The sequence below is a fragment of the Eufriesea mexicana genome, unplaced genomic scaffold (assembly GCF_001483705.2).
Source record: "Eufriesea mexicana isolate 0111107269 unplaced genomic scaffold, ASM148370v2 scaffold1992, whole genome shotgun sequence".
Classification (NCBI taxonomy): domain Eukaryota; kingdom Metazoa; phylum Arthropoda; class Insecta; order Hymenoptera; family Apidae; genus Eufriesea; species Eufriesea mexicana.
The window spans coordinates 465898-477807 of NW_016910066.1; the positions used below are offsets into that span (position 1 = coordinate 465898).

Sequence of the window (11910 nt, forward strand, 5' to 3'; positions counted from 1 at the left end):
CAGGCGTCCCTGATTTCAGATCTTATGTATCTTCAAAATATTAAGTTACAAAGTTTAAACTAGCTTGCTAAAGCAAGGTAAACAATATGCCTTAAACTGATATTATGTCGTCTCATTATATTACAGAAGCTAGAAAAATAAAGAAATGTTATCATCATTTTATATCATTTTTACACATTGAACTACCGTAATGCAAGATATATGATGAGCAAGGCTAATACATAAATAATTATACACATGTATTTTAACGTATAAAGACTTTAAAAAAGTAAGTTTTAAATTGAAAAATAAACATTTCAAATTAAACTATTAATGAGCAAAATTATTTATTACAGTGCATAGTTGACTAACTATAAATATTCAATATCTTATAGATAATGAAACATTGAGTTTAAAATGTGGCAAATTACTATACCAAGTGTTGTGAAATTGGTACTAAATTGATACAATGTATTCAAAAAATTAAATCAATAAAAGAAATTCATATGAACATATGTCCAAAAGTGTTTTATTAATACACTCTGTGTCCAAAATATTTTAGTATAATTTTTAGTTTGTAATAAGATTTTTATGACATGACGACTTCTTAATATTTTAAGTATCTTCTATATTTAACTTATTTGGACAGTATAGCAAAGAATATCTTTGCTCAATGATATGGTAATGAATGCTGTTCATAAGATACAAAATATTTCGAAGTATTATAAAATATTCTCCATTTTATAATTAATTGATAAGTGTTATATATAATTACTAACAATTTATTATTCATATTATATTAATTTTTTCAATTGTAATTTTACGACAGAAATTTAATTTTTAAGACAGAATTTTTTAAAACTTGTAATAACTTTAAGCTTCACACAATCATATTAATAATGACTAACAGTAGTAACATATTTATTTTGCCATTAATAACTTTACCAATTTCTTTTCCTATTTGTTTTTCAGAATATGTAATATCAACTTCATATCAACGCTTAAAAATATTTTATTTTTTCTTATATATTGTTAAGTAATTGGAATTATACTTTCCATAATTATTTCAATAATTTATATTTTTCCCTTATTTCTAATTAACGAAAAATAATTAAAAAATTTAAAAAGGATAATTAAAAAAATAAATTTATTTATAAACTACTTATAAACTTGAAATTACAGTGTCTACATTATAATTATCATTACATACACTTTTTTAGAATAGTCACATTAGACATTATTTATTATGTACAATGAATTTACAGTAAATCCCAAATCATATCCTAATTTACTATAAATAAAAATATTCTATTATATCACAATCTTCGGTTTTTACTTTTAATTCTGATATATTTTGTATAAAAAATATTGCTAGAAGCTATTATTAAATAACATAAATAAATGCAATTTTTACTAACATAGTCATTTGCAAAATTAAATGTAATAATTAAACTATCCACAATGATCTTAATTATGTATAAAAAGAAAACATCTGTCTTCATATTTATAAAATATTTTACTTTTAATCACAATTATGCAATTTTTATATTAATGATTATAAATTAAATTTAAAAAGTCATTTCTGTATTGTAAAATAAAACTGAAACAATATTTGTGCTTCAATAACTGTAAAGGAGTATTAACACTGATTACATTTTACTAATAATACATTAAAATATAAAACTGGAACATTAAAAATACATGTTTTTAGTAAATAAATTACAATTTCATTCCCGTGTCTAATTGTAGTATTTGTTTCATAATTTCATATGTTGTAAAACTAACTGATACCATAGGAATAGCTCGTAAATAATTGATACTCATTCCACGATATAGACCTTTTATAACACCATTTTCTTTATATATAATTTTTATAGTCTGTAACATGCTAGAACTAGAAAGAAAATGTAGTTAAACATTACACAATCGATCATTAACAGAATTAAATAATCTTTCCTCATTCATGTTATAAAGTTAACACGTTTACCTATATTTGTGGGTAGCATGGTTCATCATACCTAATTGCATACGTCTTCTAGTAACATCTAATGGGTAAGAAAAACTTTGACCAATAGCACCTGCTATACCTCCACACAATAATCTTGCTGGTATAGTTAAAACTAAACCACCTACAATTATATCAAAATTTCATTTTTAACAAGTGTTAATGAAATGCACAAGTAAAAATTACGTATTTAATAAAATTTAATTAAGATTTTATACAATGAATATCTTTATCAATTAAAAAATGCATAAAAGAATCTAAGCATTTGCATAATTATATGTCAGATAAAATATTTTTTAAAAGTATTCAAGAAACATTTAATTTTAAGTTAAATCAATTCTTTAAACAATATTAATTCAAGTTCACAGATTTTTTTACATACCAGTGTTTCTATCACATTTTTCACAAAAATAATTTGGTGCATATTTCATGCATAAATATTTAAATTTTTCAAACGAATAAAATGAAAATCCTGCATATGGAATCATGCCAAAAATAGTTGGCCAAAAGCCTCTGTATAGTGCTCGTATACCACCTTCCTGAAAGATTCAATCATATTAGTATTAAAAAAGAATATTTCAAATTTGAAATTAATATTTAAAATAGATTTTTTAAAAATTAGACATTGTAAAATAATATTTTAACATATGAAAAATTTATCTAATATTCCTTATCTTTTATAGCAAACATACAAAGGTCAACAAAACTTTGAATTTTGCACTTTTCTCTAAGTAACATATTAATAAATTCTATAATAATATCAATTATTGTTATTATTGAATGATATTACATTTTTCAGTAACATACAGTAAAATACAATATAAACTAACATAACTTACATTTTTAAAAATTGTAATACCCGCATGTATAATCCCTACATATATATGTTCCCCAGTAACTTGAAAAGCAAGTCTGGCTCTAATGATATCAAGTGGATATGTCAATATAACTGCTGTAACACCAGCTGCAGATCCAGCCAGAAACTTATCTATATGAGTATGCTTTCCAAATAAGCCTCCTAAATACTGGTAAAAATTGAAAATGTTTAATCCTTTTATTTAATTTAATTAATTTATTTAATTTTTGTTAACAAAATGTCTTATTTATTTCCCTTCGTTAAAAAATATGTACCTTCTTTATATTTATATACGTAAATTATTAAATATTTTTTATAAATGTATTTATATGAGTGAATACATATAAATGTATTTGCATACATAAGTCCAGAAGTGAATCTAAATTGTAAAGGCTCACCTTTAAATTATGAGCATGTCTTTATATTAATAATGGTTACTTCGCTCTGTAGAATCACTTAACCCAGAACAAATTGGCATTATATTTTTAATTGTTTTAATGTAAATCATTACAAATTAATTACTAATTACCTTTTTATATAATTCAAATGTAGTAAATTGTATTGCAGCATATGGAAAAATTCTAATCATTTGTGCAAAATTTCCTTTGTAAAGTGCAAAAAACTGTTCGCGTTGAATAACTTCTTTTAGTCCAGAAAGAACGCCTAAAATTATAACTCCATTTCTAAATTGTATTTTTTATAGTTTTTAAGTATTTTTCATTATAGTATATTTCTTACCTAAATGTTTATAATGTTTATTATGTGCTTGTAATAATATTTTTATCCTATCTAATGGAGCCACTGTTGTTTTTGAACACATTCCAGCTATTCCTATGGAATATTTATTACTAACAGTACAATTTTTATTTACTATAAATGATCTATATAAAACATTCAAAATTTTTGGAAATAAGTTATTACTTTCCCTTAACAATAATGTAAATTTGAAAACATTAATAATTCAAATATTATTGATAAATATAAAAAAATTATAATGTAATTTCAACATTAATAATAAATTATTAACATTATTATGTTATTTAATTTTAATTGTATAAATGAATATTGTATAATATTCTATTAAAGCAGACAATAAATTATTCATGTAATATTTCATTTTAATCAAGTAATAATTAAATAAAAAAGTACCATGTTTAAACATAAAGAAACATTTAACTCACCCCCAGCAATTAAACTTTTCAACAAAAAACCATAATCCTTTTCAGATTTAACGTGAAATGCCATTTTTAAATCGTTAACACAGGTTGTAAATATTATATTGAAAAAGATAGATTGAAGCACCTGTCACGAAAGGCCACTGCATCGATACCCTTCCATTGCATGATAATGAGGTCACTCATCTTGAATTTTTTTTTCTTATCCGTGTTAAAAGTATCATGTTTTTAGGTTATGTATGAAATATATTCTTTCTTATGTAAGAAATATTCACTTTCACATGCAATTGCAAAATATTATTGGAAAATCAAATTAAAAAGATATAATATATATTAAAATTTATATAGCGAAATAAAATCTCTAAATATTTGCATAGTTTCTCATCTGCAATTTCTTTATTTTCTGAATTAAAAAATCGATTATTTGAAATTATTTAATATATTATACTTTATTAAAAGTATAAAAAAAAGATATATAATTAATTTATCTATTAAAATTAAAAAAGTAATTTTCATTCTAGAGTTGAAATAATTTATTTAGATTTGAATGTTATTTTTTATATCATTTATTTACTAAATGCATTTTACAACAAAATACTTTAACTTGAATAAAATTCCTTAAGATATTCAGCTTTGGGTTTAAGGATTGCTTTATCTCTAAGACTAACAACCCAACCAGGTTCCAGGCCATAAAATAATTGTCTAGGATCTTTACGTTGCACAAGCATTTCATAATCAGGATCATTTTCAATCTGTGGTAATTCATAGCCATATTTCTGAGATAAAATTAAGCGTTCATGAGAAATTTCTTCAGGATTTGCTAAATATCCTCTTGTTGCTGCACTTGTATAATATTCTAAACAATCTGCTGTTGGTAATAGTCTACGTGGTATTGGCTCTCCTAAATAATAATTTAATTTTAATGTATTTGAATATTAAATTCAAGTATCTAATTTAAACTTAAAAAATTTACCTGTTGTAAAAAATCTTTCAACATCCTTTATTGCAAATAAACAATGATAATCGTAATATGCAGTAGTAATAGTACCACCATTTCTTTCAACTGCTGCAATAACAGGTTCACTAGCCCACTGGATTTCTATATTTACTTTTGCTTTGAAATTATCAGCGCCCTTAAAAGTAATTTGAATTAAGTTATAAATTCTATTTTATACAAAATATGATACTTGATATATTTGTATAAAAATATGTATATAAATACTTCATCTGTAAGGTGAACACCTGCATGTTTCCATTCTACTTTAAAATTATATAATCCAGTGTTGACTATAGATACAAGATCAATAGGTTTAGATGAATCTATTCTATTTGTATCAATATATAATTGTAGTTGTTGTAAAGATAAAGGTGGATATTCCCTTCTTAGACTATAACATGAAAATATTTAATCATGAATACCTCATTATTGTCTTTATATAATAATGATCATATTATTTATAATAATAACTTTTAAAATTACTTTTAAATCAATAAAAAAGTTCTAAAATAATTTTAAATTAAATAAAAATATAAGTTGTGTAGTATTAATTTAAATATAGATGAAAATTAAACAACTTACTGATGTCCTTTATAATATGGTTCATGCTGAAATCTAAGATAAAATGGTGTATTTCCTGTTTCATATCCAGGTCGCATAAAATTTTGTCTTTGACCTGAACCTTTATTACCAGCTCCATGTTTGTCTCCACCATGTTGACCTCGACCACGTTTTGGCTATTAGAGAAATGCATGATTAATTATTATAAAAAAATAAGTTGTTATATGTTCATGGAATGTAACGTAATTAATTTAATAGTTTGATTTAAATTAAAATAGCTATTCAAATAGTTTAATTTAAAATAAAATCAAACATACAAAATTAAAAGATGAAGAGTATCATTAAAAAAATTTTTATTCAAATACTCAAGTAAAACATAGCAATAATTTTCATAGTAAAACTTAAGCATAAGTTAAAATATAAACATTTAGTATCAAAATAATACTAACAGGTTTTCTTGATCCAGGATTATCTCGGATGTTATTTAAAGATAACCTTGGTAATGTTCGTAACATTGATAAAGCTAAATCTTTTCCTTGTTTACTAATCATTTTATCAATCTTTAGTACTTTATTTAAGCTTCTATGTATATTTATATAATAATATTTATTAAGTTTATGATCATATATTTATTTCTAATTTTATCACTACTTTAGGAAACATAACCTCAATATCACAATCAATGTTATAAGACTGGTTTGCATGTAAACGGTTTTCATTGTTTGTATAATTGAAATTTTGTATTATTGAAATTATATTATTATAATATGTATAATATTTTTTTAAGATATATTAAACCATATTTAATTGTATATTAATATATTATTTAAAATTGAAATAGAAATGATTATGATTAATAATTCTGTTAGTCATTTTTTAATTACTTTTTAAATTTAAAGTAATTTTAAGTTACTACTGAATTTTTATATTTAAGATATTATCCTACATTTAAAATTTTGTTTTTAAATTAATCAAAAAATGTTTCGTATTTCATTTTAGGTTTACATTCTATATATATAAGTTGCACATCTATTAAGTACATGAATCGTGATAGTATACGCGTTCGAAAAGGGAAGGTTTATCGCTCTTTTCGTTCAACGCTGTGTTGAATGTGGAACGTGGCACGGAATCTATTTTAATCCAAGACATAAAATACTTTAAAATCATTGTAAAATGACTGAAACTCTTCAACTGAGAGGTACACTTAGGGGGCATAATGGACCGGTTACCCAAATTGCTACAAATCCTAAATATCCGGATATGATATTGTCTTCTTCACGTGGTGAGTAAAATAATAGAATTGCTTTTTCTACTAGTCTTTATTTATATATTTAAATTATGTTAATTATTATAATTATAATATATTTATTTCATATTAATTCTATTTTATTATTATGTTTTAAACTATTTCTTTTACGTGCATTGTACTGTTTATATATCATCTTTATTTTATTAATTTTAAAGAAGATGATTTTATATGTGATATTACATACGATACAAAACGTTTATTTTTAAAAGTTCCTATATTTTATTTATAGACAAAACTTTGATCGTATGGAAACTAACACGTGATGAAGCAAATTATGGCATTCCTCAAAAACGCTTATATGGTCATTCTCATTTCATCAGTGATGTAGTTCTATCGTCTGATGGTAATTATGCCCTTTCTGGTTCATGGGACAAAACTCTTCGTCTTTGGGATTTAGCTGCAGGACGTACGACAAGAAGATTTGAAGATCATACCAAGGTGTGAAATTTTCCTTCTGATCTATGGTGATCACTCCTCATGAGATATATGGAAGCTTTTTTTTTTCAATTTTTTTTATTGAATGCCATTGGCAGAAGATTTAACTACATGAGTGATTGAAAACGTACTGAAGCTTTTTTTTATATATTTTTTTTTTATATTTAATAAATAGAAGAGGTGGGCAATTAAGTATATAGTATTGTAAGTATTGATTACAGTTGATATGCAAACTTATATTATTTATAATAAATGAAATGTATAAATTAAATGCTTATGTTAATAGGATGTTTTAAGCGTTGCCTTTTCTGTGGACAATCGTCAAATTGTTTCTGGTTCTCGAGATAAAACAATTAAATTATGGAATACTTTGGCTGAGTGTAAATACACTATTCAAGATGAAGGACATTCAGATTGGGTCAGCTGTGTGCGTTTTTCTCCAAATCATTCAAATCCTATCATTGTTTCCGCAGGTTGGGATAAATTGGTTAAGGTACGTTCATTGTATAGAATATTAATATTTTTCTTGACTCCATTTTAGTTATTGAGACAATGTACCATAAATTCATAGTTCGTAAGATAGTAAAAAAAACATATTAGTATTACTATATTCTGTTTCATATAAATATATATGTGACTATGTAAACGAATGTAGCCAATGTTTTTGTGTAATGTAGTCGAAATATTTATTTAACTAAATCTATTCTAAATTAATGTGACAGTTGGTATTATTTTTTGTTATATTAGTATTGAGAACTGATTCAGGAATCAGTAGGCGAACTGCTACATAGACCGAACAACAGACGAAACATTAAGTGGCTACCTTGTTGGCTACGTCTATGTACACATTGACTATATGTATAGGCAATATTTAATATATAAGTACCAAAGGTCTTTTGTTAATTTCTTGGAAACTATGAATTTACGACATATCGAATCGATATCATTATGATCAAGATATAAGCTTTCAATTAAGCTTCATAATTAAAATGGTGTCTTCTTTTTTAATAATTCAACATGATGTATATAATTTTATTAAACATGATATCCATGAATGCATGCGGATATGGGACTGATTTTTTAAGTAACAAGCTGCTTAATAAAATTTCAATTGTTTTTGCTTTTAACTAGTCATTCTAAAATTTGTAGGTATGGAATTTAACGAACTGCAGATTGAAGATTAATCACAGTGGGCACACTGGATATCTTAATACAGTTACTGTTTCTCCTGATGGTTCACTTTGTGCTTCTGGTGGCAAGGTATATACTAGGAAAATAATATATAATATTATTTAATTTAATTTTTAGTTTTTTTTATACTTCTTAATGTATTGCTTCAATTTTGTATTTTTAATAAAATTATAGTTACATTAGATTCCCGTATAATAAGTTACATGTTGTACGAATTCGCGTTATAGAAAAACACGAATAAGATGGAGTAATGTATTGAAATAACTATCATCATATCAATTTTTGTTTTTTATACCTTACGTATTACGGTAGCTTTTTTTCCAAATATGTATGTTATTTATTTTAAAAAAATACATATTAATGCATGTAAATCAAACTTCTTTGTTTCGCATAAATTCGGCAAAAGAAATAATTTAATAAATTCATCATGTAGTTTTAATTATTTAACAAAACCTGATAAATACTATTACATTAATCAAGTTGTACGAGAAACCGCGTTATATGAAAACAATTGCAATTTTTTTAGTGTATTGGAATGTATGTTATACGGAAGTCTACTTCATTTGAGAAATACAACATTTCTATCTATAGTAAAACGTACATTCAGCGTTTTTTCATATGGCATTAATGTAGTTAATGATCAATATCGACTACAAAATGATTGAATTAACATTAATGTTTTATTACTAGTTATTTAGGAATTTATTCACGAATTTATTAACAAGTTTATTTTTTCATTTATAGGATTGCAAGGCTATGTTATGGGATTTAAATGATGGAAAGCACCTTCACACCTTAGACCATAATGACATTATAACTGCTCTTTGCTTTAGTCCTAACCGCTATTGGCTTTGTGCTGCATTTGGACCTTGGATAAAGATATGGGATCTTGAAACCAAAGAAATGGTTGAAGAATTGAAACCAGAGGTTGTGTCTGCAACAAGTAAAGCGGAACCACCTAATTGTCTGTCTTTAGCGTGGTCTACTGATGGACAAACACTCTTTGCCGGTTATTCCGACAGTACTATTCGTGTTTGGCAAGTTTCTGTATCTAGCCGTTAAATACTTTATATTGAGATAAAATAAAATAGAAAAAAGACACGAAACAAACGTTTAATTCATTTATCTTTACATAGTGCCTTTACATATTACTAAACAATAGTGCTTTTACATATTACTAAACAATAATTAAATCTATGTTTCATTAGTTTCAGAATTTTTAATCTTCTGTTCAAACTTTTCAAATTCTGTTTTTGCAATTTTATCAGTTTCATCCTCTACTTGTATTACTCCAAGAACTTCTGGAATGTAGAATTGCATCATATTTTGAACTCCGTTCTTTAAAGTAATTACAGAACTTGGACAACTTGTACAAGAACCTTGCATTTTTAATTTTACGATGCCATCTTCAAAGCCCTATAATTGGATGTATAAAAAATATAAGAAATATTATATTAATAATTTGCTTTTCTAAAATTAATAGCAACTTTACAAAAAAAACAGGATAAGCTAATATTAGTTATAGGCTTATGTTATATTCATATTTAACAAAAAAATGTATATTACAAAATTTGTTTTAAAATATAACTACTATTTTAGATTAAATTAAAAATAGGTTACTTGTTATAATGCAAATATTCAAATTTTTGTTTATAGTTCCTATATTTTATAGAAATATTAATCAACATCGGTGACAATTAATTGTAATCTTTCTGCAAAGATTATGTTAATTTTATGTTAATAACAACTTGTTTTAACTTATGAAGAAATATACTTTTAACGATCTTGGATTTGTAAAGCTTATTTCAATGTCTATTAAAATATTATTTTATAACTAAAATATAAAATTGAATTTTATTACATACCATAAATACAATATCACCACCATCTTCTTGTACTGTTGGTCGTATTCGAGTATCTAACAATTCTTTTATCATTTGTACTATTTCACTGTCATCATCATTAATTTCTAAAATAAATAAGAAACTATTAATTATGATATAGAAATTTGTTGAATAAGGTATAAAATACCATTCAATTAAGAGATACATAAGCTATTATATAAACTATATAAGTATTTTATTTCAAGGTATATGAACAAAAAAGAACATTACGAGTGTCTGTTGCAGGCTGTTCATCAGTTAATATAGGTAAACCAGAAGCAAAAAAATCCATTATGACAGCAAATATTTCTGGCTTTAATAATTTCCACTCAACATCTTCATCAACTTTTGTTACCGTAATAAAGTCAGGACCAAAAAATACAGACTTTACACCATCAATACGGAATAACATTTTTGCAAGTGGTGAACAATATCCATCCATAGCACTGGGAAAATCTTTAGTTTGACCTTGCTCTAACACTTTAACTCCAGGTAAAAATTTTAAACTATTGGGATTTGGTGTGTCTTGTGTTTGTATGAACATTGTACATTTTTGTATAAAATTAAATGATTTTGTAGAAGAAAGCAAATATGGTTTTAATATATGATTATTATAATTTGAATACATACGTACTGCACAACATTTAAAAAATCTGTAATATAATATAATGAATTATTAAAATTTTGTTTATTTTTTGTACTTACGCTTTAATAAATTAACGTTAAAGGTTGTTAATTTACTTTGAATACTGATACGTTGCCGGAGATATACGTGCTAATTGTCGGCTAATATGTAATGCATTTGTTAAAATTTTATCCATTATTTTTTAATAATTAGTTTTCGTTACTATCATTATACAAAATTCGAGGTTATATTAAATTACACAATTTGACGTTTCTTGTTGATGCGATTGCATCCGTTCGTTAATATATGAACTACTTTTCATCAATTTTACGTTATTATTGCAACATATATTAATATTAATACTTTAAACGGATGTGACGTTGACAAATGACAAAATTTATCATATATAATTTTTAAGCGAGATTTATCCCTTCTATCAATACGAGGTTATGTAAACTTAATAATACATATGGTTTAACGGTATAATTAATAAATATTTATATTTTAAGTATTTATTAATATTTTTATATAATTAACTTATAAATTATATAATTATAAAGAAAAAATTTTCTTCTGTATATTAAAAATATTTCACTAGTAATAATAGAATGGGAAAAAGAGGTATGTTTTATTGCTTTTACATAAGATTTCAGTTGTAAATAAATAAAAAGATAATATTAACATGTTATCAATAACAATAAGGTATATTTATTCTATATAAAAAATATCAGAATATAACAAAAATGTGTGAACATTTGATTGAATAAAGTGCAATATTTTTAACTGTATTTAGTACATTGTTTAAGATAGAGTTAACAAATTCTGAACAATAATTACAAGTAGTTCAATATTAGATTACTTAAAATTAAAATAATAATCATTTAAATAGATTTT

General features: G+C 24.2%; 4 protein-coding genes across 4 annotated transcripts; 1 reads left to right on the forward strand and 3 right to left on the reverse strand.

Annotated features, from left to right (window-relative positions):
* Positions 1–1698: 1698 nt before the first annotated feature.
* LOC108549414 (graves disease carrier protein homolog) lies at positions 1699–4162 on the reverse strand. The gene is made up of 7 exons (XM_017902777.1): positions 4022–4162; positions 3579–3671; positions 3370–3503; positions 2824–3009; positions 2367–2523; positions 1967–2108; positions 1699–1873 (listed from the first exon to the last, which is right to left on the reverse strand). Exons 1-7 carry the CDS (start codon positions 4083–4085, stop codon positions 1699–1701), a joined length of 951 nt encoding a protein of 316 aa, XP_017758266.1. The 5' UTR covers positions 4086–4162.
* Positions 4163–4565: 403 nt separating this feature from the next.
* Positions 4566–6186, reverse strand: mRpL15 (mitochondrial ribosomal protein L15). The gene is made up of 5 exons (XM_017902778.1): positions 6023–6186; positions 5595–5749; positions 5238–5403; positions 4989–5148; positions 4566–4916 (listed from the first exon to the last, which is right to left on the reverse strand). Exons 1-5 carry the CDS (start codon positions 6122–6124, stop codon positions 4615–4617), a joined length of 885 nt encoding a protein of 294 aa, XP_017758267.1. The 5' UTR covers positions 6125–6186; the 3' UTR covers positions 4566–4614.
* A 443-nt stretch (positions 6187–6629) lies between these two features.
* Positions 6630–9614, forward strand: Rack1 (Receptor of activated protein kinase C 1). The gene is made up of 5 exons (XM_017902775.1): positions 6630–6855; positions 7112–7320; positions 7604–7810; positions 8467–8577; positions 9253–9614. The coding sequence occupies exons 1-5, from the start codon at positions 6747–6749 to the stop codon at positions 9568–9570; spliced, it is 954 nt and encodes a 317-aa protein (XP_017758264.1). The 5' UTR covers positions 6630–6746; the 3' UTR covers positions 9571–9614.
* Positions 9606–11383, reverse strand: LOC108549416 (NFU1 iron-sulfur cluster scaffold homolog, mitochondrial). The gene is made up of 4 exons (XM_017902779.1): positions 11133–11383; positions 10623–11044; positions 10374–10477; positions 9606–9924 (listed from the first exon to the last, which is right to left on the reverse strand). The coding sequence occupies exons 1-4, from the start codon at positions 11210–11212 to the stop codon at positions 9703–9705; spliced, it is 828 nt and encodes a 275-aa protein (XP_017758268.1). The 5' UTR covers positions 11213–11383; the 3' UTR covers positions 9606–9702.
* Positions 11384–11910: the final 527 nt, after the last annotated feature.

Coding starts and splice junctions, on each gene's coding strand:
- LOC108549414 (XM_017902777.1), bottom strand. CDS start 4,085: ATGGCATTTCACGTTAAATCTGAAAAGGATTATGGTTTTTTGTTGAAA. Junction 3,672..4,021: donor GAAAAGTTTAATTGCTGGGG/GTGAGTTAAATG, acceptor AATATTCCATAG/GAATAGCTGGAATGTGTTCA. Junction 1,874..1,966: donor CATGCTACCCACAAATATAG/GTAAACGTGTTA, acceptor TTTTCTTTCTAG/TTCTAGCATGTTACAGACTA.
- mRpL15 (XM_017902778.1), bottom strand. CDS start 6,124: ATGATTAGTAAACAAGGAAAAGATTTAGCTTTATCAATGTTACGAACA. Junction 5,404..5,594: donor CCATATTATAAAGGACATCA/GTAAGTTGTTTA, acceptor TTCATGTTATAG/TCTAAGAAGGGAATATCCAC. Junction 5,149..5,237: donor GTGTTCACCTTACAGATGAA/GTATTTATATAC, acceptor ATTACTTTTAAG/GGCGCTGATAATTTCAAAGC.
- LOC108549416 (XM_017902779.1), bottom strand. CDS start 11,212: ATGGATAAAATTTTAACAAATGCATTACATATTAGCCGACAATTAGCA. Junction 10,478..10,622: donor ACAGCCTGCAACAGACACTC/GTAATGTTCTTT, acceptor TATTTATTTTAG/AAATTAATGATGATGACAGT. Junction 9,925..10,373: donor GTGGTGATATTGTATTTATG/GTATGTAATAAA, acceptor ATCCAATTATAG/GGCTTTGAAGATGGCATCGT.
- Rack1 (XM_017902775.1), top strand. CDS start 6,747: ATGACTGAAACTCTTCAACTGAGAGGTACACTTAGGGGGCATAATGGA. Junction 6,856..7,111: donor GATATTGTCTTCTTCACGTG/GTGAGTAAAATA, acceptor TTTTATTTATAG/ACAAAACTTTGATCGTATGG. Junction 8,578..9,252: donor TTTGTGCTTCTGGTGGCAAG/GTATATACTAGG, acceptor TTTCATTTATAG/GATTGCAAGGCTATGTTATG.